This window comes from Sardina pilchardus, chromosome 16 (assembly GCF_963854185.1).
Source record: "Sardina pilchardus chromosome 16, fSarPil1.1, whole genome shotgun sequence".
In the NCBI taxonomy this organism is placed as follows: Eukaryota; Metazoa; Chordata; class Actinopteri; order Clupeiformes; family Clupeidae; genus Sardina; species Sardina pilchardus.
Genome location: NC_085009.1, coordinates 11,001,189 through 11,028,230, shown reverse-complemented (window position 1 = coordinate 11,028,230; position 27,042 = coordinate 11,001,189). Strand labels below are relative to the sequence as shown.

Here is a 27,042-nt window from a genome sequence, read left to right as displayed (position 1 = left end):
CTGGTGGTCCAGGACGGAGTCCAGGGTACAGGGCAGAAACCCAGGCATGGGCAGGGTGGAGGGGGTCCGCTGAGGTACACAGCACAACGTCACCATCCCCTGTCTGGAGAGAGAGAGAGAGAAAGATATTACTAGTTATTTACATATGAAATTACCAGGATATGTGGCCAGGTTCATGTATATATAAACTCACATCTATATACATTTCCTAAGGCTATGTATCCAGTGCTTGTCTGGCAAAATGACCCTGGTCTGATGTGGAGCCAAATATGAGCACTGTTGACAGCTGCACCAAAGTGGGCCCGTGACGCTCATCACTGATGACACTCAAAGCTGTGGTGTTGATTTTTCAAGTCTGGGTAGTCCTATTTTTGCCAGTACAAGCTATTATTTCAGTCGCTATTCCCATGCATTTTTTCCCCATGCTGTTTGATTACTAAATCTACTGAGCTCAGTCCATTATACTAACAGCTTCAACTGGAAAACATGTTGATTGCTTGCCCACTGACTTGCCCCTCACTGGCTACTCACCTGTCCATCATTTCCTGCTCTGACTTTGGCCACTTGTCATTGGTTGCTTTAGGTGTGGTGTCCATCCTATCCTCAGCATTAGGGGAGGGACTACCCACACTGGTCTCCTCCTCCTTGATGTTGGTGGCACAGAGGGGGTTGAGGACGATGTACTTGTACTTCTTCCAGTTACAGGCCTTAGGGTCAGGAGTAGTCTTGGTCTCACTTGCTCTCTAAACGATAAACAGAAAAAACAAGAACAGTTGAGCTTCTTATCTTTTTCCTTGGTAACATCATGTAACAGTCAGCTTACTGATTCAGTCCGGCTGAATATAGTTTCACTGTATCATTTCATCACATTGACCATTAAGCATGACAAATCCAAGTACATTTTGTGTAGAGATGTGTGAGGCCTTTCTGGACATACAACAATTTAACAAAATAAAAAATAAAACAACTGATTTCACAGAGCTTAAAAGTTTGACCTAATCATCGCTCACTGTAAAATTGCTAAACAGCCCTTTGGCAGGAACACGCACCCTGGATTTGGGGCTGAGGTTGCAGCTGCTGGACTCGGCTGGTGAGTTGGGCTGTCCGTTGGAGCAGGAGGGACTGTCTGGAGAGGGGGCCACCGGCTCAGACTCCTCCAGCTTCAGGCTCTGGGACCTGGGCTCCTGACTCAGGCGAGTCCCTTGCTCCACCGAGGCCCGCTGCTCCCCTGGAACCCTGGAATATATTTGTCATTGGTTATGGTTACTGAGAAAATGCTTTTATTTAAAGCGAAGACACTTTCATCCATTTAATCCATCCAAGCATTTGTTTGTGCCGTTGCATGTTCATGTGTAATGTATCTGTTTTTTCTGTTGCTTTGGATGTGTATAAAAATCTCACATTCATATCTCATATATCTGTCTGTCTATTTGTCTGTCTATCTCTAATGTAATAAGATAATGTGTAAGCGAGGTACTGTTGACAAATATTGCCTCTAGTAACCTTCCTTTCAACAACTGGTATGAAAAAAAATATATATTTTCAGTGCCAGTTTGGCATAAAGGTCTTTCTCACCTGGCCATGTTGTGGCTCTCCTCAGCCTCCTTGGCTGCAGGCTGGGAGGTGTGGGGGAACATCAGAAGGGAGCTGCTACCGCTACTGCTACTGCTGCTGCTGCTGCTGCTGCTACCGGGGCTGTACTTAGAGAACGCTCCTCCAGGGGGCGCCCTGTACACGGCAGGAGGCATGGAGGACAGCTCCAACAAGGGAGGAGCAGCAGGGAGTCTCTCACTGCAAAGGAGAGGAAGTGCTAGTTCATTATAAGTGCTATATGCATAATAACAATTTATGCTGTAAATGTTAGGAGATTAACTTGAAATCTCACAGATTTTCAGTAACAATAGATTTGTTATTCCAGTGGGCTAAATTCAGTAGCTTAAAAGGATCTTATCATGACTGTATGACTATACAAGGATGTAGGTCCACTCAGTAAATACATCTACGGAAGCAAGCAGGCAGACATACCCAAACACACACACACACACACACACACACACACACACACACACACACACACACATACACACACACACACACAGACACACACACACACACAGACACACACACACACACACACACACACACACACACACACACACACACACACACACACACACACACACACACACACACACCTATTCAGCATGAAGGTCCTGCAGGTGTCAGCCACGTGCTCCATCTGCAGGTAAGTGGCGGCCGCCAGGACCCCAGGTACGGTGTGGGGGCTCAGGGCCAGCCGGGAGGTGTACATGAAGTCCAGCAGCAGGGACACGCTGGACGCCTCCAAGCCGTCAGGCAGAGAGAAGGACACCCCGTGCCCCCCAGGACCCGGGCTTTGGCCCCGCTGCACAACCAGTGTGTAGAAGTAGCCACTGTGGAGATGGAGAGATAGAGAGAGAGAGGGAGAGAGAGAGATGGAGAGATAGAGAGAGAGGGAGAGATGGAGAGATTTCACACCCAGTTATCGGACACGTCAGGGAGGGCAAAAGAAGTCATAGTCACAGACTCACCGTGGAGGAAAGTAAAAGAACGAGGGAATGAGTCAGAGTGGAGAACGAGAGAGACAGACAGCGTTAGTGTTCGTAACACATCCTGCCCCACCAGATGTGCCCCAGTCCACACTAGGCTAGGGCTGGGGCCGAGGAAAACGAAAAGCCCTCGGCTGACGGCACAGCCGCCCGAGACAAAGAGAATGGGAGGAAAACATTAATGCGTCGCATGCAGGCCAGGCCAGGCCAGGAATGGAATGAATCACGGACGAGTGGAAGAAAGACATGGGCATAAAAAACAACAGGAAAAGAAAGCTTGCGGAAGAGGGAAACGGAGATTTGAGCAGGGCATGCTTCGGTGGCCGTTTGAAGGTGGCACTCCTGCTCTAACGGGCATAAATGAATATATGAATGCATGAAGCAGGGGAAAGTTGGCACGCCCAGTAACCCCAGGCGAAAATAAACTTCCTGACTAGATGAACGCTGCTCCTATATCCTTAGATGAAGACAAAAGTGCATGAAAATGCCGGATCCAAAGGTGAAAGGTGCTGTTAGAGTTTGAACTATGAACTGTAGGACTAAGTTGCAACGCTGAAATGGTCACTATATAGCTTTTATGTCATGCCTATGCATGCCTATACACTCCAGAACCACTGGGGGAACAGTTCTTTAAAGAACCATTAAATGAATGGCAGAATGACGTGCCATAATAGGCTCCATGGCTCCAATAGGAACCATTTCCAATATGAAGAACCTTTCGCCTGGCGTAATGGTTCAACGCAATTCCAGAGATTTAAAGAGCCATTTAAGCACCTTTATTTTGTGTGTGTATGCCTAATTAACCATGGCCATATGCCTAACTAACCATGGCCATATGCCTAATTAACCATGCTCAGGATACAGGATGTGCCAAACCAATTTTGAGTGAGCAGTGCCACATTCATTCACGGTGCTTAGACATTCTATTCCATGGGTAAATAACCACTTAATACATTCATAACGCTAAATAACATAGTAAATATGGCATATGAATATAATCAGTACTGACTGATAGTGACACATGTGAAAGGAAATCCTGCACACTGTCCATTACGCATGCATATTTATTTAGTTGTGGTGAAATTCACCTGAGGAAGGTCTATGACCGAAACGTTGTAAATAAATATGCATGCGTAATGGACAGTGTGCGGGATTTTCTTTCACAAGTTTAACTAAGTAACCTATTCCGACGCACCTGTCCTATACAAAAGAGGTGTGCAAAAGCGTTTTGTAAACTGATAGTGACACATACCTGCAGGCCACCAGCACAGCACAGTGTGCCCGCAGCCTGGCACTGCCCACCATCAAGGTGGCGTCAGTGAGGATGTCCCGGTGACGGAGCTCGTTCAGGTTCAGCAGCACGTCGTTGGAGTGGCGCGTGTACTCCTTGACGTATCCCTCCGCCGCCGCTTCTCCACCGCCGGCCGCCTCCTCACGCCTACTCCTGCTTGCTCGGTGCCCCTCCACCGCCTGCATTCTGCTCATCCTCTGAGAGGAAGGGAGGAAGTGGACGGAGAGAAAGGATAATAAACAAAAGACAAGACCGGGTTTAGAAAAGCAAACACATGACCTTTGTAGAGGGTAATTTATAGTCTTCAATGGGTTCAGAGCTATACTACTTCAGCAGTTCATGTAAATGTTATTCAATCAACGGGGTCATTATGTCAAATGCTAGATTTTACATACCTTACTAAGATATGGTCGAAGAAATGAGTTATTTGTCCAGTCTAGTAGTAGTCTGTGCTATATAGGGGAGACCAGCTCCCTACTCGTACCTGGAATATGAATGAAAGCACAATACTATTAGAAGTGCAAATGAGCAACTATGCATATAGTTTAAACATTTCCATAAACATTTTGATAAACAACAGCAACAACAATACAATCTGTTTCGTTAAAAAGTTATGCATGTTGCCATCCTTTCTTCTTAACAAGAATTCACATATTATACAAGGAGAATAAATACTACATGAAGTGAATTAAAGTAAAAAAGGTTAGTTAAATAGGAACAAACTCTAATTTAAATCTCTCTAAACTTTTTAAACCACCAATCAGTAAAGCACTGTATGCATGCTGTAATGCTGTACAGAACCAACAAGGTTCTAAACATGTCTGCAGCTGCACTTCACTATTCCAGCAACAAAGGTTCTCTCGAATTCTCAAAAGGCAGTCAGAAATCTCAAGCGCCATCCTTTCATTGTTACCACCGTATCAAACCGCAGAACCGCAAACCATCTCAGATGACAAAACAAAACCCAAAGGCCAGAAAATGCAGCAAAGTCAACAAAACAACGTAGTCTCCCGACACCTTTAACCAGCTCAGTTCCACTCACCCCGACCAGCAGGGACGAGATAACCCGCGTTCTCTCTGCCCTCGTCAGTCCTGCTCGCTCTCTCCGGTCAGTTCCAGTCAGTCAGACACGAGCAACCCTCTCTGTCCCCCCTGCCTGATTCTGAGTGCTGGCTGGCTGGCTAACAATGACCCGGGAGCAGACTGGGAGGGGACGCTTTATAACGTCGCGCAGGAAGTCCCTAGGCGACCAGGGCCGCTCGCTTCCCCCCTTCCTCCTCCTTTCACGGCCCACGCGCCCTGGAAGCTTTGCAGGAAAGGTATGGAGGCGCGGAGCTCCAGGTATTTTTAGTGGGAGTTTGCTTGTTGTTTTTTTGCTGTTTTCGTTTTGTTTTGTGTTTTCTTTTTGTTTTTTAAAGGTTGTTGTGTATTGTTCTTCACCTCCCGGCGTGTCATCAATACACAGCAATCACAGGAGCGGAAACCTTGTTCAGGAAAGAAGCGTGCGTGTGTGTGTGGGAGTAGGAGTGGGAGAGGCCACGATTGCGTGGGTGGTGGTGCGGGTGAGGGGGGGGCTGGGGGTTGAGCAGCAAGGCGGCTCAGGGGTCAACTGGCACTGTCCAGGAGTCCGCCGTGCCCCAACAAACACGCCGGCCGGTCAGCCGGCCGGCCGCCCTCGCTGAACCCCCCCTGGCCAGAGGAAACGGTCTGAGCGGAAGCGAACAGGAACTCCTCATCAACAACCTGTGGCCACAGACACACTCAACCCCTCACCTGCCTCTCCACTATAGAGCTGACCTTTCACCTCGCCTTTCGCCATCCTCATCGCAAAACAAGTCTCTAGTCTGGACTTTTAGTGTAGAATTGACATTGAATGCCAAGTCACCCTCTCGCTTTGAGCAGAACAGAACACAATAACAGCGTGAGGAAAGGTTTAGTGTGAATGGTGGAAAACTAAGCTCTGTTTTTACCAAAAATCTCACAATTATGTGTGTATCTTTCTCAGTCGAAAAACAATACATTGCTAGAGAAGTTTGTATAGTATTCACACTATGCCATGAGAATGTAATATATAACACTAATAATATATAATATATAACATAGGCCTACTGTATGTAACATATATAAGATACAATGCATTCACTGGGTTACTAATGCACTCGCAATCATGTGTGTCCTGTATGAATGGCTAAAAAGCTGATCGAGAAATGGGGGTTTTCCCTGCTGCCATCCATAGAAGGCACCGGAAGGCTCTGCCCAGCTTCCTTTGAGAGGAGGGGTCAGCCGTTTTTTTGTTATGGGCACTCGGGGGAAGGAAATGGAGAGAGAGGTGAAGAAAAAAAATGAACGATTTTGGGAGATACCCTTTCTGCAGCTGAAAAACAACCACTCGCTCACCCCGCCACCCCTTCCTACCCCCTCCAGCCCGTCCAGAGGAATGGACTCGACAGATGTGCAGGAACTGTGAAACACCACTGCCCCCCCTCACACACACACACATATACACACACACACACACACACACACACAAACACACACCTCCCCAACTCCCCTCCCTGCCTGCCCTGGCGAGCTCCTTAAGGCATCCTGTGAGACACGCACATACGCGCGCGCACACACACACACACACACACACGCACACACACACACACACACACACACACACACACATTGAGATGAGGATAAAACGCCTGCACAGGACATCCGTCATAATAAGGGAATCAGGGAGGAGCCATAGAAACAAGGACAGGGGGGGGCTTCGTTAATTGAAAACAAGCGGAAAGTTACCTCATACACACACGCACACACACACACACACACACACACACATACAGAGAGAGAGATGCACGCGCACACACACACACATGCAAATACACACACACACACACACACACACACACACACACACACACATTCCTGTGCTGAAGACACCACCCATTTTGCATTAGAACCTGTATGACCTGGACAGGAACAAACAGATGAAATCTACGAGAAGACACACAGGATTCATCATGGTATATACGACCGAACATTCCCTGTCTTGCAGTGATGGCACCCTTAGACAAAATCCTTCCACTAAAACCATAGAACGCGTCTGTGCAATAAAACGAGTTTATCTAGATAATTGAATTACTCAACAATGCCTCTGCTAGTACCCCTCAGGTTGTTAGACAGATTGTCCAATACAAATCTCGCCACGCATCTCGCCTGAAACAGAACCGAAGCCTGAGAACCCTACACTGGTTCTAAACATAGTTCTTAGAAATGAGGACCGACCCTTAGAAACTTCCGGAACGTCTTCATTAGAGACTCATCATCACTACACTCAAGGACAGAACCCAAACACGTTTATCTGCACACATCACAACTGGGTACTGTAAACGAGAGTCGGAAGCCCTACGTGTTTTGCCCTGGGGGTGTCAGACGCGTGTCTCAGCCCTGGTGCTCTTATTTGTTTGGATGGAGAATGGATTAATGGCACATCCTCTCCTCCACCCTATGCAACCAAACAAAGAAAACAACAGAGAGAGAGAGAAAGAAAAGAGAGAGAGAGAGAGAGAGAGAGAGAGAGAGAGAGAGAGAGCCCTCATCGATGGAGATGTGGAGATGTAGGTCTAGGCAACTTCCAGGCATTGTGAGAGGCACGGAAGCGAGGGGGCGTCGGAGGAAAAGTGAGAACATTACTAAACAGGTTCGGGCCAAATGAGCGGAAGACGGACAGTCTGGCCTGCAGTGGCCTGCCCCCTGCCCCCCCTGCCCCCCCCCCCCCCCCCCCCCCCCGGCCCCCAGGCCATGGCCCTCTGGGCTACACGCTGGGGGCCACTAGCCCCCTACCCCCCCGTCTAAGGTTTAGCCCATCCGCCCGTGACTATATACTGTATACCCTTCAACAGAGTTGACACAGTTACAGTCCTGGTGCCATACTGTACATACACACAATGTGCAATGCCATTAAATGCTCATCGATGGTCGTATTAGTGAGTAGTTTTAATCCTTTAGTTAAAATCTGCAAAAGCAAGCACTTTTACAGTTTCACACACACGTATGTTGCCTAAATCTATTCTTATAGACATGCTCACCTCTAAAATGAAATGCATGCCAATTACCAAATATGCAATACGTCATAATCGCTTCTGCTCAAGCCATTGAAACAAAACTGTAAAGTGTTAAGTATTTTAATTTAGTCTGTAGCAGCCTAATGATTAGACATATATAGGCCTATAGTAGGTTGCATCATGTTCAGTGTAATCTCGGCAGAAAAACTAGGATGGAGTATGTACAGTATACTGAGCCATGCTGGCTTCAACTGGTGGAGGTTAAGATGCACATGAGATGATGGCATACTGCCTCTTCTTTAAATGGGCCTTGACCTCGTCAAAAGATTATGCCACTGGTAAGTCTTTAATGGCATTGCAGTGACTGTAAAACTGCTGCTTACAAGATTTACAAACATGGCATAAAATGACTTTAAAATCACGTGCAAGGACAGAAATTCAATTCCATATTTTGTAGACTTTCTCCACAGCGTACTGTATGGTTTTATCATAAGCTAAAGGTTCCATTGCAATTGTGAGCATGAGCAATTGTGAACCTTAAAAGCATTTCTAAACTGCCGTGTAATCGGTTGTCTGGACATAATGAGCACATTCACCACAATTAAATAAAAAAAAAACTGGCATGTGAATTCTTAAACTGCATTCTTTTTACTTTTCAAAACAAGGTGTCACTTCATTTTTACACCACATGCGTCTGATATCACCAACAATCTCTCAAGCAGCAGCTGCCTGGAACAATAACGCGGATCCAGATGAACTGTCCTTTCCTGCCTGCACTGAGGCTTTTGTACATATAAGGACACAGCAGACCCCATCCGGACTAAAGGGGGAGGGGATGGATGGGGGGGGGGATTGTTTGTCCCCTTAGGAAGGTGGCAGGAGGCAGAAACGTGAAAAACATCAAATAAAAAAAAAGGGTAAAGAAAACAATAAAGACAAATACTGGGACTGGGGTTTCCTTTGAAGCAGATTTGAGACAGAGCGGAGGTGGGGTGGGTGGGGGTGGATGGGAGGGATTACTGAGAGTGGAGGAGGGAGGGAGAGAGGGAAGACGTGTGTGTGTGTGTGTGTGTGTGTGTGTGTGTGTGTGTGTGTGTGTGTGTGTGTGTGTGTGTGTGTGTGTGCATGCATGCATGTGTGTGTGTGCGTGTGTGTGTGTGTGTGTGTGTGTGTGTGTGTGTGTGTGTTTGAGGCAGGAGGCACCAAGCTTTTCAGTCACCATGTCAGAAAAAGAGAGAGAAAGAGAGAGAGAGAGAGAGAGAGACAGAGAGAGGAAAAGTCCTGGCAGGGGAGCTGTCGAGACGAAAAAAGGAAACCTCCCTTGAATCGTCCAAATATGGTCAAACTGTAAAAGTTTTAATATGTCTTTCCCGACGCCATTAAAAACCACTAAAGGGGGAGGGCCTCAGCAGTCCTCTGGCACTCTAACAAACAGCCGAGCTCCTCTCCTCTCCTCTCAGGGTCTTTAGATGGTTTAGCATCTCGGTAATCAGTCTAAGAGGGTTTGGAAAAGCGTCTGGAACTAAAAATGGGGACGGCATATTTAGAGGTGTATAGGGTACAGAGAGCAGAGGAGAGCAGAGGTCAGGAGATCCACTTTCATAATGGTAACACAGGTTAAAAATAGACCGGAGTCAGGGGCAACCCTAGATGACTATTATTGACAGATAATGTTAAAGACTTTCAGACTGTCAAGTTCCTGTCTACGCTACGGTCTCTGAACATTTTTGTTTTTCGTGTTTTCATTTGTAGTGTTTGTATGATTATTAAGAATAATAGTTCATTTTATGTTGTGGTTAACCTTCTTATGTTACATTACGTATAGGTACAAGGTTCAATTCCCAGCTTCCACTGTTGTGCCTTTGAGCATTGCACTTAACCAAAAGTTGTTCTCGTGAGAAAGGCCCTTGTAATATAATCGACATAATTATGTAAGTTGCGTAGGATAAAAGCGTCTACTAAATGAATAAACGCAGTAGGCCATAATTCAGTTCTCGCACAGGTAATCAGTTTGCACTGTTTACTTGTTGCCCTATGTCCATGGACACTTGTGCATTCCTTGTGCATACTGCATCAGTGCCTGGAAGACGAAATCTAGGAAATAAACTATAATATCACAATTTGTATTTTCAGAATTATAGTGCTGTGCTTTTGCTTTTTTTTGTGCCTTTGCTTTTTGTCTAAGTATCATATGAGCAAGGGGTTCTCAACCTTTTTGGGGCTGAGGCATACTGTACCGCAGGTCCAACCAAAATGGCAAGGCACACTGGCCCTGACTGATTACGGCGTTATCACATATCATTATAGGCTATAACAGGGGTGTTGATATATGCCTGCATTTTTCTCACACAGTGCTCATGGGCTATAGCATGATGTTGACTGATCTGCAGCCTATTATGCAACTTTATAACAACGACTTTATGAAAATAAAACCTAAAAAGCATTTTGATTAAGAAACTGTGTCATCGATGCATTTAAAAATCGCACTCTAGTCTAGCCTGTTTCATGAGCCTGTGTAAAAGTGTATTGGGTTCCTCAAAATTCCACAGCACACCACACTTTTCCTCATGACACACCAGTTGGAAACCACTAATAATATGCTTATTGGATGCCTATCTCCCTCAGGATCTCTCTTTCTTTCTCTCTAGTGCAGTGGTTCTCAAACTTTTTAAAATGATAACCACCTCAGAGAACGACTGACTCTCCAAGTACCACCATTATGACCAGCATTAAAATACAGTATAGTGTAGGCTAATTTAAATGTATTTTACAGTGTACATATTGTTTTCCATAGCTTTGTCTTGTTTTCAAGAAAGATACAAACTAGTTTAAATGTAACGATTTTTCATTATATGTATTTTTATATGATTTTAAGTGATTTAGAATAATATACTTATTGGATGCCTACACTTCCCTCAGGATCTCTCTTTCTCTCTCTCTCTCTCTCTCTCTCTCTCTAGTGAACATATTTGAGAAATAAGAAAATGTTCAATAAGAACAAACACATAGCCTACACTGCCACACGGTCATTTCAACACGCTCCTTCAAATCGTCACATCATTCAAATGTATACAAATTGTCAAATCAGTCAAATGTATGGAAGCTGAATGTGAGTATATTGAGTAAAGAGGCTTGTACAGACATATTTTCCCAATAATTTCTAAGATAGACTATGTACAAAAGTCATGGCCCAGTAGTGAGAGATAAATTTACATCTTGGCCTAGATGCATAAATCAATCCAATTACAGACTAATGGTTTAGATTTTCCAGTACTATTTGTAGTTTAAACACAAGTGCAAAGTAGACGACAACCTAAAGGGCATCTGACATATTGTACAAAATGTAAATATTAAACATAGTTCAATACCTATATGCATATATCGATTGATCTCTCTGCATGTGCAATCACTTACACTTAAAATTGTTTCTTGTTCTGCTATAAGTCAGCTAACATGCATTCTTGACTAATTCCTATGATGTCATTCAAATCATTTACCTTTTCATTAATAGATGGTGCCTGCTCTAGTTTTCTTGGAATTGACGTGTAGTAGTAGTGACGTTTCTTCTACCAGGTACCTCTGTTCCTTGAATTCTTCGAAGGAAAGGTTCTAAGAAGGGTTTCAGGTGATGCCAACCTGCTCAGACTCTAGGGGGTAAACAAAAGCCTTATACCGTTACACAGGTGAAACAATCTGTCTACGAGAATTTAAGTAGTGTATATATAGAGAGGAATAGATCATGGAGATCCAGTTAAGCAACATTTGTTGTCTAAATTAAAAACTAAAGGTGTGAAGCCACCCACTAGAAACTATGACATACCTATAGTCTCACAGTCATGGTAAGTTCCACTCAAGTAAGCAAAACCTACTTGTCACGTTGACCAGGGTCACTTTCATGATATAGCAGGTGAGATTTCAGGGTGCAAGCTAGTGTCAGAACGCCATGAGTCAAAGAATGCCAAGAACTCAAAAATCTTAAAAATAAACGTATTAACTTGGCTACTTCTTCTGACCTCGTGTGTGTGAGAAAACATATATGTTTATTTAAGAGGGCTACACAAATAAAGCGTATTTATTCTGAATGAAAAGCAACCCAAATAAAACCCCTATATCTTTATATCTCTTGCCATTTGAGAGTATTGTGATAAACATCCTAGATCAGATGAATGAGAGTATAGACCGCTGGATTAGATCACCCCCAGGCAATGGACTTTTTTTCCAGGATGGAAAGGCACCATCTGTCATCCCAATGCGAGACAGACAGCGTCGGGCCTGACTAAAATGTGCTTACCGCAACCACTTCGGCAAGGCGACGACTCTACGTCACGCGTTAGGAATGCTGTGACGAGTTCATGGGGCCTGTGACAAAACGGATCCTCAGCAAAAGTAGGTTACAGAAATCAATCTTTTTTGAGACCAAGCAGCACATTTCAAAGTTTACGTTTACGTTGTCTGAATTAAACAGTTGATAAAAACGTCCGAGGGAGCGATTTAGCTGGTTGTTTGTGCGCAACAAGTGTAACCTACGCAGTAGGCTAAGGTGATCATTTGCATTCATTTAACGAATGGAGTTGCATTGCTAACATTAACAAATAAACAAGTGGCTTAACAAGTACGCTATAGCCCACGAAGTTGTGTTGCACGTTCGTAGCTAGACACGGGACATATAGGAGATCGTGCCTTATTCCGATAGCGGATTTAATGCTGACTGTTGCTGAAAGAAATACAATGTAACAGTAGCCTAACTGAGTGGTTATTTGTAACGTCGCCTATGCTGCGGCTACTGTTGCAATCTCAGCGTGTGGTCGTTTCAAGCTAGCTCACTCCACGCTCTGTTATTTGGCAAGGTTGGATAAGCGATGTTTCGTTAGAGAACTCCGTCACATTCTGGTTCAACTTGTTATCTTCGCTTTGCATCATGTTTATTTCCTTTCATTCCCAGATGAGGGTGAAGACGAGGCGACCGTAGACTTGGAAAAGTCTCCCGGATTTTAAGAGGTAGGCTACGGAAACTCGTTATTGCTTCATTGTTCGTCTTAAATGCTCCACACCGGTCTCTTCTACTAGGCTACCGGTTATCGTCTCGCGATGGAGTTTCCAGCGGGATTATTATTATGGCATTGTCACGAATTTGTTATATAAAATGTAACGGTTATTGATAACGTAACTCGTCAGTCTTCTACATTCAGTCGTAAAATAGACATCATTGGGCAGAAAACAGTCCCCGCAGGAGGACGTGTGCCGTATTACAACTTCGAGGCAATAAAACTTTTCATAGCCTTGGCAACTTCATCGTTGAACGATAGCCTAGATTTTTTAGGCTTATATGTTTTCCTGGCCCTCAGACCTCGGGTTGGAGTTTGCTGTCAACCGGAAATAGGCTCAAATTAAACCCGCCGGTGTGGAGAGAGCAACTTCATTAATGGCTTGCACATTGCGCGTAATAACCTTAAGTGGAGCATGATTTATGCCTAGACCCACTTTATTTCGGGCCAGTTGGAATCTCGCATAACGTGCAGCCCTCTCCATACGTTATACAAATCAAATTAATTTATTTTCTGAAGTGCATGATGAATAGCCTACAGCCCCTTTATCCTACTTGTAGCCTATTCGGTTTCCTGTGAGAGTGTTGGGAGCAGTCCTCGTCAAACCTTAAATTACCTTTATTTCTGAAAGCCAGTGCATTGTGTGATTGTCCAGGTGCCCAGTGAAAAAGATCCATCATTACACAATATTTCCTATCATTTTTCTGTGCTTGTTTGTTGTGAAGTTGAAACTCCTGGAACAATGGCCATTGTACCAATTGCAGCCCACCGGTGACCGAGGAACACAGCAAGTGTCCTGCACCTGTGGGAATTGTGTGTGTGTGTGTGTGTGTGTGTGTGTGTGTGTGTGTGTGTGTGTGTTTGTGTGTGTTTGTGTGTGACAGAGAGAGAGTGTAGGCAGACATCCCACTTAGTGGCTTTTTTGTCCGAGTGCCACTGGAATTCCCCTCTCGTGTGGGACAGATTCCCGATTTCCTGCTTTGAAACTGGGAGGTTATTGTTAAAGCGGGTCTCAAACGTTACCATAGGAAACGCAGAGTAGGAGCATCTCCGGCGTTGCCTTGGTTACCTATTACATAAACACACACATGCCTCACGACTGCTTCCCTGAGACTGTAACTGACGGTGCAGAATCTCATTTCACTACATGTCTTATCTGCCAGCAAATCCTGTAGCCATGGGTTTATCAGAGAGCCATCAGGTTAGCAAAGGCACAATGGGTGTGGACAACAGCTGATTCAGTTACCTCACCTCCACTCTCTGGGAACAGTTAAAGAGGGTCTCTTGGGCGACTTTGGTTTGTTCCCACATCTGTCAACCAAGGGCCTCAGCTTCTTGACATACGAATGAGATCATTTGTTATTTTCATAGAGGCTCACCAGTGATTCTTGGACCTATTGTTGATGTCGTCTTTTCCTCTGTCGTTGTTCTGTGGCTTACCTGTTGTCTTCACGTGAGGATGACACGCCTTGACTCCTTCATTTGTCTCTTATCGTCTGCAGAGTTCCGTTATGTCCGGCCCGACCTGGCTGCCTCCGAGAACCCTAGGTAGCCCCGAGAGAGCCACGCCCCCCATGTCGCACGGCGGACAGTCGTTTTACCGGGCCCAGATGAAGGTCCTGGACCAGAGGCCCAAGTATGGCGCCTATGAGCAGAATGGGGTCACAGGTGGAGGCGGAGGGGGACCCACCAGGTACATCGCCACTGGACCCACAGGTGAGAGTTGGCAGATGCTAAGCTTGTTACCATGCTGTTTCAGGGATGTGATTCTTCCAGATTAATCCGGATATTCCAGATTTTTTGACCTCAAAATGAGACTATTAATTATTCTAAAGGTATAATATGTTCGGGTTAGTGTGTCTTTGCGATTGAGCATTTATTACCTGTTATTTTGTATCGTGTGACCAATGTCTCTGAATGTTCATTGTCAGTATTTTACAGTTTCCACTTGCAGTAGTTGTTATACGCGGATAGTTTGCGCGATAGTCATTGCTTAGAATAGTGTGAAGACACGGATGCACAGGGCAAGGATTACACTCCCAGTCCCTGTTTTCTAAAAAGCCATTTTTCCCTCACCCACTTCCTCTTAACCCTGGCAGTACACTTAAAGGGCCGGATTCCCTTACACAAATTAAGCCTAGTCCTACACTCTTGAGGATCCCCATGGAAATGAGCTTTTCGTTTAAGTCTACTCAGCTCAACCCATGTGCCGGTAATTGGCAGAAGGAGTCTGGTTACAATACAGTAACAGTAACTCATCTGCATTCCAACAGTGTGACTGTAGCAGTTCCCCAAGGTCTTGTGCTATCTTTCCATTTCAGGCCGTCCTGGACACCAGGGTAAACAGCTGATGTCATGTCTGACTGTTTGCCAGAGTACTTGAAATGTCTTTCATTAACTAAGTGTGTGTGTGTGTGTGTGTGTGTGTGTGTGTGTGTCTGTGTGTCTGTGTGTCTGTGTGTGTGTGTGTGTGTGTGTGTGTGTGTGTGTGTGTGTGTGTGTGTGTGTGTGTGTGTGTGTGTGTGTGTGTGTGTGTGTGTGTGTGTGTGTGTGTGTGTGTTTTCTCAGGTGCCATCATGCAGCACCCTGAAGACCCCGGCTCTGCAGTTTTCCGCCCGTTGTCTCCTAAATCTGGGGACCACTACTACGCCCCTTCCCACGGGCCCAAGGACGATCGCAACACATGGAACCCTCATATGGCAGGCTACGACCATCAGGTAGGTCAAACACATTAGATGTCCTCCTAAAAAAGCATTCAAATGGTTGTTGCAGCCATGCAGGTAGCAACATTGGAATTTATCTTTGTGATGTGTGTCATTTCATAATTTCATTTACGTTATGAGAGTAGAAAGAAATACAGGAAATATTAGTCATTCCAAAACCAGCTGTCTCTTTTGGGTGTGGACTAAGAGCTAAATTGTGAAAGAGTCCATGGTAGCTACAAGTGAAGACATTGAAAGTGTCCATCATAGCTACAAATGAAGACGTTTATTGTGACCGGCGAAGAACCTTTTGGTTGTTGTTGTGAGACCTTGGGAAGCCTGTTGTTAACCCTTGTTTGTGTCCACTTCAGCCCAGTCCTTACTATGATCCTTCAAGCATTCATATGGACTGTCCATTTGCCCGTTTTGTCTTCCAGGGCCGAGGACCGGAGAAGCACCACTCCAACATAGACGCTGAGATCGACTCGCTGACCTGCATGCTCGCAGACCTGGACAGCCACCCACACAGCACAAGCACTCAGGTCTTTATCATCACCACCACCACCACCACCACAGAGTGGGCATGCATAATAACACTGTTTCAGTAGTTTAAAAATAGAGATAATCACCACCACCGCACACTGGTCTAATAAAAGGAAGAAGCATCCGCTGTGTTCTGCCATTGGCTTCTTCTTCAGTTTCGCTCTCTGTCTCAGTAGAAGTGTTAAAGTCATTTGGACTATCGTTCAGAATTTATGACTTTCAGAAGTTTTAGTTTTTGGAGCGTTAAATAATATTGACTCTTTTGGGGAAGAGTCGCATACAACCATTTTAAAGACAGCTGGGCACAAGAGGCAACGCCTTTTTTCACAACAAACCACAGAGAGTGGAGGAGTGCAGTGATGAGATTGATACTAAGTATTGTGTTGCTAATGGACTAGATGTTACTGAGGTGAATTAGTCATCTAGGAATCATCAGTCAGGAGACAGACAGACTAGGAGTCGAGTCTGTCAGTCAGCTGACTGATCTCTGTCCTCTCCCCCCCCCTACAGCTTTACGATAATGTGCCTTACAATAAGCACCTCTCAGGGGATCGCTACAAGCCCTCAGGCCCAGCAGGGGGTCACCCCCAGGGCCGTCCGTCCATGGGCTACCCCCCTCACCCTCACCCTCACGCCCAGAGCCAGTACCACCCCGCGCCCCCGTACGCCGTCGACCACCAGGCCTCTGCGTACAGCACCCAGCTGGACTACTCCTACCCGTCCCCTTCCTCCACGTCCTCCTCCTCCTCTTCCTCCGCCGCCAACGCCGCCGCCGGCGCCGCTCACCACAAGCCGTACCCGCAGCCGGTGCCCGCGTCCTACACCACGGCGTCCACGCCCACCGGCCCGCGCTTCAGCGTCCAGGTGAAGACGGCGCAGCCGGTCACCACCTACTCGCAGACGGGCCGGCAGGCCGAGCAGGCGTACACGCCGCCGCCTCCGCCGCGCCAGCACGCCGTCTCCTCGTCCTCCTCGTCCTCCTCCCGGCCGCTGCCGCAGCAGGAGCACCACCACCGGCCGCCTTACCAGGACCACCTGCCCATTCAGGCCCAGTCGCAGCCGCACCAGCACCACCAGCACCCGCAGCAGCAGCAGCACCCGCAGCAGCAGGGCTGGTACTCCATGCCACCGCAGCAGGCCCAGGAGATGCCGCCGGGGGTCCGAGCCAGCCAGGGGCCCCAGCCGCCCAAGAAGGGTGCGGATGCTCCAGGGACGATACAGAGTCCAGCGTATCATCAGCCTAGTAAGGTGAGGGGGTCAACAGAGAGCTCTGCCATGTCATGCCTCTGCATACACGTTTACATTTGTTCATGTGGCAGACATTTTTATCCAAAGCAACTTACAGCAGTAGAGTAGTATTTAAGCTGCAGTGCAGAGAAGATCTCAGCTAAGAATTACTGCTGTGTCTGTCAATGCTAGTATTAGAGGATAAGAGTGCCTGCATTACAATGTTGTGAGAAATGATTAGCACCATGATTAGATCATGGCAGCAAAGGCTGGATTCATGAGCTTTGGAGGAATTGTGTTGTATGATGCTGTTCTGTTGCTTCCTCAGACAAGCTTTCTGATGTGGTCGACGGTTTTGGAATGCATCTGATGTGAGTGTTTTGTTGTTGTTTTTCACAGGGGGCTGTGCCAAGGCCTGAAGAAGAGTTGGATCGTCTCACAAAGAAACTGGTTTATGATATGAACCACCCCCCTACCGAGGAATACTTTGGTATGTTCTGATTGTAAAATGCCTCCCTCTGGGGGTCAAGCCTTGGCAGGCGCATCCTAGAAGCCATCTAGGCAAGAGGCTGCTGAGTTCAGTGATTTGTATACTGTAAACATGGGCCTTAAGCTAGGAGAGTCATTCTGTGTCAAATCAGACAGGATCCAGGAAAATCCAGGTGCTGCATCGTCACAGATTTCGCTTAGAGTTTGTTGACATAATGTGTTCCATAATGTCAACAAAGAACTCAAATATAGGCACAACATAGATAAAATAGTATATTTGCATACTTTTATTAAGATATTAGTGGCCAGACTTCCAGATAATAGGTTTTTCAGGCTCTCAAACTGCCTTCAAATCTGCCCTTCATGACTATTTGGAAATGTACGAATGCACTTATAAACTGCACCGGAGTTCCTGCGTTGGCAGCAGTAATCCCAATGTTAAAGCCGAACGTTCATCATGCATGTGACTGTCTCTGAAACACAAAATTGAGGATGAAAACCGGCAGTTCTAGTCAGAGTGGACTGACAAGTAGCCTTTAGTTTAGGGCATTGCTGTCAACATCAAGTGATAATAAGCCGAAGTGTGTACTGTGCAATGAATGCATTTCGGTAATGAAGGGATTTAATGTTAAGTGGCACTACAAGTCAAAGGAGTAAAGTATCTTAGCTCTCGATCACTTCTCCACTGAACAAGAGAGAGCTACTGTATGATAACATCCCTTCGTAGGCTCCGCGACATTGACCCATCTCCCGACGCAAGAGACCTTTTAACCAACGCTCTTTCACAAAAAAATTTGTATGATAGTTACATCACCTGATTGAGGCATTGCAGTGCTGCTTATCTGATTGGTCCTGAAATGACCCACGAGTTACGTTTAACCTCCATGATATCACAAGCACTGTTGGAAAAACAATATTGATTGGATTAGTGGATCTGGACTGTGCCACAGGTCAGCCCTGAGGTCCCGACCTTCTCTTAAGGTTACTAATCCGTACAGGGTTTCATTTGGCGACGGCGGCGCCGTTATCTGAATGGGTATCAATGAGGTGTTATGATGACAAAGCCTCCTACACGGTGCTCCAATGCACCGAGCACTATTTTAACTCTAGTGCAGACTGAGTCACAGATTAAGGTCAATGTTGAAGTGCTCTTGAGTGCTCTGGGAGACGAGAGCCAATATTGTAGCCGCCGAGCTTTATTTTTATTTTTGGAAGATGAAGCTTCCGGTATGCATCTATCTGAGATTGATTTTTTAAGGCATGTCCAAATTAAGTCCAAAAGTAAAAGTAAGTCCATACCAGTCTAAATTCAGTCACCTGTGTGTGTGTGTGTGTGTGTGTTTGTGTGTGTGTGTGTGTGTGTGTGTTTTCTATCAGGTGCCATCATGACTTATTTAGTGAACAGGTGCCGTCATGCATTATTTAGTGAACTAATGGGATGTTTTAGGGCTAGCACATGGTCTAGAAACTTAAGACAGAAAGCATACGGAGAAGAATTGTCATTGAAAAGTGGTTTCAGGCCGCTGCATGATGCTGCCTGACTAAGGCTCAGGATCTGACGGTTGTTTTGTTTTTTTTCGTCTGGCAGGCCGATGTGCACGATGTGGGGACAACGTTCTCGGAGACGGGAGCGGGTGCATTGCCATGGAGCAGGTGTTCCACGTGGAGTGCTTCACCTGCATCACCTGCCACGCCCGCCTGCGGGGCCAGCCCTTCTACGCACTGGACAAGAAGAGCTACTGCGAGAGCTGCTACATAGTCAGTGTGGTCCCTTTTAGTGTGTGTGTGTGTGTGTGTGTGTGTGTGTGTGTGTGTGTGTGTGTGTTAATTCTTTGTTTCTCTGTTGTTTCCTTATTTTTCGTGTTTTGTTAAGGCTCTCAGTTGATCTCGTCATCTCCAGCAACACTCTCCTGTTATCTCCGAGTCATTCTCATCTCACTACACACCTTATCTTCTCTCATCTCACCTCGTTCACACCTTTTAAACAACAACAACTTGTGTCTATGGAACACTTTAAATATAGTTTCCCCCATTTTCCTGCGCACCTACTTACAGTACAAAAGGAACAGTTGACATTAATCCCACCCTTGTGCGTCTTCCTCTCTCTCTCTCTATCCATCCATCATCTTCTCACTCTTTCTTTCCTCCCTCTCTAACTGGTTATGCCCCTCCTCTCTCCCTCTCCTCTGCTCCAGAGCACCCTCGAGCGCTGCTCCAAGTGCTCCAACCCCATCCTGGACCGCATCCTGCGCGCCATGGGGAAGGCCTACCACCCGCGCTGCTTCACCTGCGTGGTCTGCAACTGCTGCCTGGACGGGGTGCCCTTCACCGTGGACGCCACCTCCCAGATCCACTGCATCGATGACTTCCACAGGTAGCTAACGGCGTTAGCGGCAGCTGCTATTGAAGTACAGGGCCTCCATGCTAATGCTAACGTTGATGCTAGTGCTAGGGCTGACGCTAACGACGCTGTCGGAAAGCCGTGCCACTATCTCAGGGGCTTCTCTCCAGCTCATCGGGGGCGGGATGGGGTGGGGGGTGAGATAAACCTAAGCTGTTTGTATTCCTGTCTGTGAGGGTGGGGGCTTTAGAGGATTATGAGATTTGCTTCTCGGCTTACAAATAAATTCACCGTTATTTGGGCAAAACGCAGTTTCCGTTATTATCATGTTAGAGATGATCTGGAAGGGGGTCTTCTCGTGGAGCTGACCCGGTGTAGGCTTATCTGTGAGACTCTGCCAGTCAGGCGAGTGCTCGGGCTTCCACTGTGGCTGGATGAGTGGATTTGTTGGCATCTGTGCCCATGCAGTTCATCATACAGATGATTTAACTAAGGGTGCCGTCTGGTACTTCCTGTGCCACAGGAAGTTTGCCCCGCGCTGCTCGGTGTGCGGGCAGCCAATCATGCCTGAGCCAGGACAGGAGGAGACGGTGAGGATCGTCGCCCTGGACCGAAGTTTTCATGTCAACTGTTACAAGTGTGAGGTGAGATTTGCTTCTTTGACTTGACTAAAAAAAAAGGTTTGGGAAAAATATGTAAATGTAATTTCTGTAATATTCTGCATGACACAACCCAATTCTTCATTAGTACCTGCTCCCTGGTCCCTGGTCAATGTCAATTTATTTATATGCCACTTGGCACAGGCAGTTGACCAAAGTGCTGTACATTGTGCGTTCACGCTTACGGGGTACCAGTTAAAAGAGAAGCTGCAGCATTTTGGACCAACTGCATGCGAGAGAGAGATGCCTTGTAGGCTAAAGTTCTAGTCCACACCTTCTTAATCTTTCTCAGATGGCACATGACAAGATAATACCATAGAGAGAAAGAGAGAGAGAGTTCTGGCTAACACTAATAACTTTTACAACTTCGTAACTTTCTTGACCACACCTCCATTTTTTCTCAGATGGCACGTGGCATGACTATGTTGACTATGTTCTGACGTGTTTGCTTGTCTCTGCCCTCCGTCTGTAGGAATGTGGTCTGCTCCTGTCCTCGGAGGGCGAGGGCCGAGGGTGCTACCCCCTGGACGGGCACATCCTGTGTAAGGGCTGCAGCGCCCGCCGCATCCAGGACCTCTCCGCCAAAATCTCCACCGACTGCTGAGCCGCCAGGCCCGCTACCCACTGCCCATTGCCCCGGCTACTGCCCCTCCCCCTGCCTCACTGTGCCCTAACCTCGCTCTTGTTGCCCATCTGCCCTCTGCCAATACAGTCCGACTGAACAAACGTCCAAAGCTGTAGAACCGTACCGGCTGGTGTGTGTGTGTGTGTGTGTTTGGGGGGGGGATACGGGGCGGGATACGTGTGAAAGTGAAAGTGATTGAAACGTACTGTTCAGAATTCCACCTCAAAATTGAACACTATATAACATTGACTCCTTTTTTTTGGTGATGCTGTGTGTTGTTTTTGTGTTTTTGTTTTTTGTGTAAATGTAAACTCTTGTTCTTTTGGTTTAGTTAAATGCAGGTAAAAACATAGAGAACTTGGAACTGAGACTTGGGTTGGCACCCAGTTCTACTCTAGTACCCGAACCACACTCAAGTGATTGCTATTCTAAGATCCTGAGCTGCAGGCAGCAGGGGTAAACCCCCCCAGCCCCCCCCCAGCCCCCCCCCCAGCCCCCCTTCCCTTCTATATACAACCACTCACCTTTGCTGTAGATCAGTAGTTCTGCTTTGGGACAGCCATACCATAGTAAACAAGCTTTGTATGATGAAACTACATGCATTGGTGTGTTGTTTTTTTTTTGCCGCACCTCAGCACAGTTATCAGTTTGTTATCTGTCCAGTATGTTGTGATGGGAGGGTGGTAGCGTGACGAGAGTGGTGCAAGAAGAATGTCTGAAAGACCTATGGCGGACATTTTGTATTCCTTAGTGCAGTGTACAGTAGCAAAGAGGTCTCGTTTTTTTTTTTTTTTCATCTCTTCTTACAACAGGGATAATATTGGTTGGAAGACTTTATAAATGAAGTCAGAATTGCTGTGAAGTGAAGGATTAATGAGTTGGTAGGTAAGATGTTTTTGACAGAAACAAGGTAGTTATGACAACAAAGATTAGACGGTAACACTTTGTGTTGCGTAGGTGTAACACACCAATTATCGATTTATCAGTAACTGTATGTTGATACCCTGCACTCTTTCATGTGCCCCAACCTATCCCCAGTCTTAACCTTGAGCCTCGCTACACGCTATCAACATGATATTTTTACTCCGTTTGTTACACATTGTATTACAGGGTACATATAGGGTGGTTACGAGGTAACAGGTTACAGTAGCTTAATATTAAAGTGTAACTGAAAAAATGCCACTAAAAAAGGTTGGTGTTATTGCTTTGGTCATGGGTAGCTACGTAAGTCATGGTTTGATTCTGAGTGAGAGAGCTGCTATTAACAGAGATGACTGTAATGCAATAATTTTTGAATGCCTTTCGCATGCATCTGTAAAGTTACGTGTGGATGAAGGGCTCTTGTGGTTGCTGTTTGGTTGGTGAGTTGTAGTTGTTGGCCGAGGATGAGGTGTTAATGTGTGAAAAAATGCCGGTGTTATGAAGTGGAGACCTGACGAGTCTAATTTATCAGTCAAAAAAATAGCACAAGCCTATTTTGGCCCACGATATCTTTTGACCGGCTGGGATTCTTTTCAGACTTTTTGGGTGTTTAGACTTTTTGGTTTAGATTGGCTCATCGCAACGTGTGTGAGACTGTGTGTCATCTTTATGTGCATTTGTTAACCACTATTTGCAACTTCTAAAATGAATTCATGGAACTGTTGATGCAAAACATAGGAACTTGTTATTATTATTTTTTTTAATTCTGTGCCATTTTGTGTTCTTTTTTGTTTGTTTGTTTTCATAAAATGTTCCCAATCCTTTTCAAAAGGAAAGAAAAACCTGTTTTCATAACAAAAGAAACTTAAAGACCTTTTACATCGATTTGGACTAAAGTTGCACACTCATTTTGTTAATTTATTGCATTTCACTTAAAGTGTCAGTCTTGTTTTCAATTAAGTCTGTTTATTTAGTCATCACTTAGGTCAATAGTTTTCCCTCAGAATATCTGTAGGACAATTTTGGTGTTTTTCATTTTGTATTTGTCATTTTTGTTTGTCCTTGTGTGGTCTGTTTGGACTAATATCTCCTGTCAATTTGCATTGTTGCCAAGTAGTTAAACCATTTTGCAAAGGTCCACCTTTGTAGATGGCAGTTGATGAACTCCTGAATGGCCTGTAGCTGTGTGCTTTGGTGCATGAGTTGAGTGATTGAGTGGTTTATTTTGAATATTGTGTACGCAAACATCTGCTTTACTCTGTCATTGAATTGTAGTATATACTTCATACATAAACCCATCAATTTTCAAAGCAGACAAATGTTACCCTTGGTGTTATTTTTTTACATATTATAATTCAATTTACGTTAATTTGCAAAAACATAAGTTATTAGTTAAACAAGTTATTTATCGTGCATTATTGTGCATTTCAAGTAATATCAATCAAAATGAATCTGGTCTGTTTTGATTAACTAAAAATAAATCTATAAGAGCCCAACCGTTTGTTTGATATTACCTGAAATCCACAATAATATTTATGAAAATTCATTCAATTGGAGCTTACAGTATCTGTTTTTGCAAATTAACTCTTCTTTCATAAATGTTCTACACGCTTGGCAGAAGCATATCTCCTGCTAAGTGTCCCTTTCAGACACATATTTTGACGAGACAAAAAGAAAAGAAAATGTGCGAACACAGGCACACAACACTCACACACGCCACCACTATACCACCACCAAGGAAACAGCCTGAGGCATATACAAACACACTTGACTTTTAATGAAAATATTGGTGAGAAGTGTCTGTGTCAGTAGGCTCTCACAGTCCAAGACACAAACACACACACACACACACACACACACACACACACAACACGCATTCAGTTGCACAAACCCAATACTTCATTGTGCTTAGGTCGAAAGCTAAGCAATACATTCAAACTCCGTCATCTTTTCCACCCTTTAAGCTCTTTTCGCCATCACATCAGCTACTGTGGGTCAGTAGGGCCAAACGTACCAGTAAATAACTGGCATGTTTCAAGGGGCTAGAGAGCTTCATTTACACTGACATTCATACCTCTCATTTGTGCATTTATCACCATTGCAATTGTTCAGACTCACTTTTAGGGATACTAATGTTATCAGGTACATGTGTAGCATAGTCATAAAAAGTGACCTTGTGAGAAAATAGTGACAGACAGTGATATTCAGTGTATGAGTATGAATGGAGCAGTGAGATTTAATCAACTTAAATCTACCAACAAATGATTCTGTCCCTTCCCCCCTCACCACCCCAAACCCGTCTTAAACTGGGAGCTGCGTAGCACTCCGCGCTGTGCCTCCTCGGCTAGCAGGACGTGAAGGTCTTCCAGTAGAAGTTCCGGCAGCCTGCCTTGCGCTCCCGCTGGGCGTTGGGGAGCTGCCGCGGCACCTGGTCGCGGGCACCCTGTGGCCCTCGGTCCGGGAGGAGGTTATCGTCGTCCCCCTCGGCCATCAGGTCAGCCAGGATCCTCAGACGCAGCATCTCGTTTGCATCCTAGGGTCAGGATGACTAATCATTATTAGTGATAGTGAATTATAACAAATAACAACAACAATAATAATATGAAACAGTAATAATAATATTGTTAAAACACAAATATTAAAACAATAGTTAGAATGATAAATATTTAATTTTTGATTTATATTATTTAAAACATATTTATTTTGCTATTGTATAATTTCTGAATAAGATGTGAAAAATGAAATGAATTTATCATTATTATTATCATTTATTATTATTATTATTATTATCATTATTATTATTATTATTATTTATTATATTAGTATAATGAACTGATCATCATGTTGTTTATCCATGGCTGCTTGGCGTACCAATTACAGTAGCACTTGAAAATATTGTTTTATCCAGCTATATCTGTTTCAACATCACGTTCATGTCCATGCTGATATTCATATTCTCTAGGATCAAGACTGCTCGGAACCTCACATCTCTGACATCACAGCCCTTAGTCCCAGCACAGGTACAAATAGAGTCTCTCTCCCACTTATCCTTCATGCATCCACTCTTGATGTGCATTCTTAATGCTCGTATGAGGTGGTGATGACATAATGAACAAACAATGCACTACGATGACCTACACCAACAACATAATATGTTTTTAAGTCCCCACTGCAACCTTTTATAACCTTCCTTCTCTGTCCACTATCCCAGACACCCATCTTTTAACTTAACCCTCCTCCTCCACATCATCATCATCATCATCATCATCATCATCTTCATCCTGCTCACCTCGCCGAGGTCGGGGTCCTTGCCGTTGCCGTTGTTTCTGAGCAGCTGCTCCAGGACGTCCCTCTGTGGCGCGGCGCCGGTCCGACCCAGGAGTAAAGAGGTGCACAGGGACACGAGCAGGAGCTGGAGCTGGGAGCAGAGCATGGTTCTGGTGGGTGGTGCTGGTTCTGGTGGGTGGTGCTGGTGGGTGGGTGGTTCTGGTGGGTGGTACGCTTCACTCAGTCTTGCCTTGGTCAAGTCTGGAGAGTGACAGCAGGTGTCGTCGTCCTTTGAGAGTGGTCTGTGTGGAGAACCAGTAGGCATGGGTATATATACACCCCCTATGCGTGAGGTTCGGGGCTTTGATTGGTTCTCTGGGGAATACGTAAGACATGATGATGGGGGTTGAGTGTGGTTGAGTTCAGTGTGTGTGTGTGTGTGTGTGTGTGTGTGTGTGTGTGTGTGTGTGTGTGTTTGAGTGTGTGCATGTGTGTGCGTGTGTGTGTGTGTGTGTGTGTGTGTGCATGTGCGTGTGTGTGTGTGTGTGTTGAGTGAGGTGCTTCTGAGGTATCGTCACGGCTGGTGCAACAGGCTTCATAACTGCTTCTGTTGCAATTTAAGAGACGTTAGGATGTTAAGAATAACACATTTGGTTTCAGCTGAGTTACTTCAGTTCAAGCTGTCACATGGAATAGGGGTGTTGTGCATTCATTAAATCTGCTGGATCTACGGAAGACCTAATTTCCCACATCTGTGAGACTTAACTGGAAGGTCTGCATCAATCGGCTTAATCAAAACAAATGTAGAAAAGAGGTCTGACCAGTTTTTGGTCGTCAGTCATCAGGTTTCCCAACACAACCTTATTTCCTGTGGACAAAGAGAGGGGGAAAGCACCTACTATCACTTGAATTTACACGTTTTGCAGTTTCACCCAAATCATTTCCATTTTCACCACAAGAAAATTCCAACACGAATGTTTATGCTTTTGACTCCCAATCTGACTGTCAATTTGTGGCATATATTCCCATATGGAAAAGGAATAGACAAATCATACACAATTTTACCATGTTTTATCTGAATCCTGATAGATTTTTATATGACAGTGAAACCATTATAGGATCCTTGGTAAATCTGTGTAACCTGAAACATATAAAACTTTGTAACCTGTAAGGGCTATATATGACGTTGTATGAGGAAAACGAGAAAGGGGCCACTTTCAAGAGTAAATCATACAAGTTTTGTCTATAAAACATTGCTGCCAGTATAAGTTTTTTCTATTTCTTTTTCA

General features: G+C 45.2%; 3 protein-coding genes across 6 annotated transcripts in view; 1 reads left to right on the top strand and 2 right to left on the bottom strand.

Moving 5' to 3' along the window:
- bcl6b (BCL6B transcription repressor) overlaps positions 1-12,103 on the bottom strand; it is a 16,364-nt gene extending 4,261 nt beyond the window's left edge. Inside the window, exons 1-9 of one of the 2 annotated variants that reach the window (XM_062516117.1) lie at positions 11,804-12,103; positions 11,432-11,581; positions 4,275-4,363; positions 3,841-4,076; positions 2,196-2,432; positions 1,576-1,791; positions 1,050-1,236; positions 532-743; positions 1-103 (exon numbers count right to left, since the gene is read on the bottom strand). The exon at positions 1-103 is cut by the window's left edge and continues 25 nt beyond it. In XM_062516117.1, coding sequence (XP_062372101.1) covers positions 1-103; positions 532-743; positions 1,050-1,236; positions 1,576-1,791; positions 2,196-2,432; positions 3,841-4,073 — 1,188 coding nt within the window. In that variant the 5' untranslated portion in view covers positions 4,074-4,076; positions 4,275-4,363; positions 11,432-11,581; positions 11,804-12,103. Of the gene's footprint in view, positions 104-531; positions 744-1,049; positions 1,237-1,575; positions 1,792-2,195; positions 2,433-3,840; positions 4,077-4,274; positions 4,364-4,921; positions 5,060-11,431; positions 11,582-11,803 lie in introns of those variants that run through there. The other variant, XM_062516116.1, reaches the window with a different exon arrangement.
- A 125-nt stretch (positions 12,104-12,228) lies between these two features.
- Positions 12,229-23,798, top strand: trip6 (thyroid hormone receptor interactor 6). Of its 3 annotated transcripts, none has more exons than XM_062516112.1 (11): positions 12,229-12,320; positions 12,877-12,932; positions 14,482-14,695; positions 15,548-15,696; positions 16,119-16,223; positions 16,735-17,472; positions 17,851-17,941; positions 19,529-19,698; positions 20,136-20,314; positions 20,805-20,925; positions 21,413-23,798. In XM_062516112.1, the coding sequence occupies exons 3-11, from the start codon at positions 14,491-14,493 to the stop codon at positions 21,542-21,544; spliced, it is 1,890 nt and encodes a 629-aa protein (XP_062372096.1). In that variant the 5' UTR covers positions 12,229-12,320; positions 12,877-12,932; positions 14,482-14,490; the 3' UTR covers positions 21,545-23,798. The 3 variants fall into 3 exon arrangements, with proteins under 3 accessions (XP_062372096.1, XP_062372098.1, XP_062372099.1); XM_062516114.1 differs by lacking the exon at positions 12,229-12,320 and adding an exon at positions 12,344-12,474; XM_062516115.1 differs by lacking the exon at positions 12,229-12,320 and adding an exon at positions 12,536-12,781.
- A 452-nt stretch (positions 23,799-24,250) lies between these two features.
- sst5 (somatostatin 5) lies at positions 24,251-26,043 on the bottom strand. Its single transcript, XM_062515835.1, has 2 exons — positions 25,776-26,043; positions 24,251-25,019 (listed from the first exon to the last, which is right to left on the bottom strand). Exons 1-2 carry the CDS (start codon positions 25,917-25,919, stop codon positions 24,831-24,833), a joined length of 333 nt encoding a protein of 110 aa, XP_062371819.1. The 5' UTR covers positions 25,920-26,043; the 3' UTR covers positions 24,251-24,830.
- Positions 26,044-27,042: the final 999 nt, after the last annotated feature.

What these genes read in the sequence shown, in the direction of transcription:
- sst5 (XM_062515835.1), bottom strand. Translation starts at nt 25,919, where the DNA reads ATGCTCTGCTCCCAGCTCCAGCTCCTGCTCGTGTCCCTGTGCACCTCT. An exon ending in AGGACCCCGACCTCGGCGAG is followed by an intron (nt 25,020 to 25,775) that starts GTGAGCAGGATG and finishes TCCTGACCCTAG; the next exon opens with GATGCAAACGAGATGCTGCG.
- trip6 (XM_062516112.1), top strand. Translation starts at nt 14,491, where the DNA reads ATGTCCGGCCCGACCTGGCTGCCTCCGAGAACCCTAGGTAGCCCCGAG. An exon ending in CACACAGCACAAGCACTCAG is followed by an intron (nt 16,224 to 16,734) that starts GTCTTTATCATC and finishes CCCCCCCTACAG; the next exon opens with CTTTACGATAATGTGCCTTA. An exon ending in CGTATCATCAGCCTAGTAAG is followed by an intron (nt 17,473 to 17,850) that starts GTGAGGGGGTCA and finishes TGTTTTTCACAG; the next exon opens with GGGGCTGTGCCAAGGCCTGA.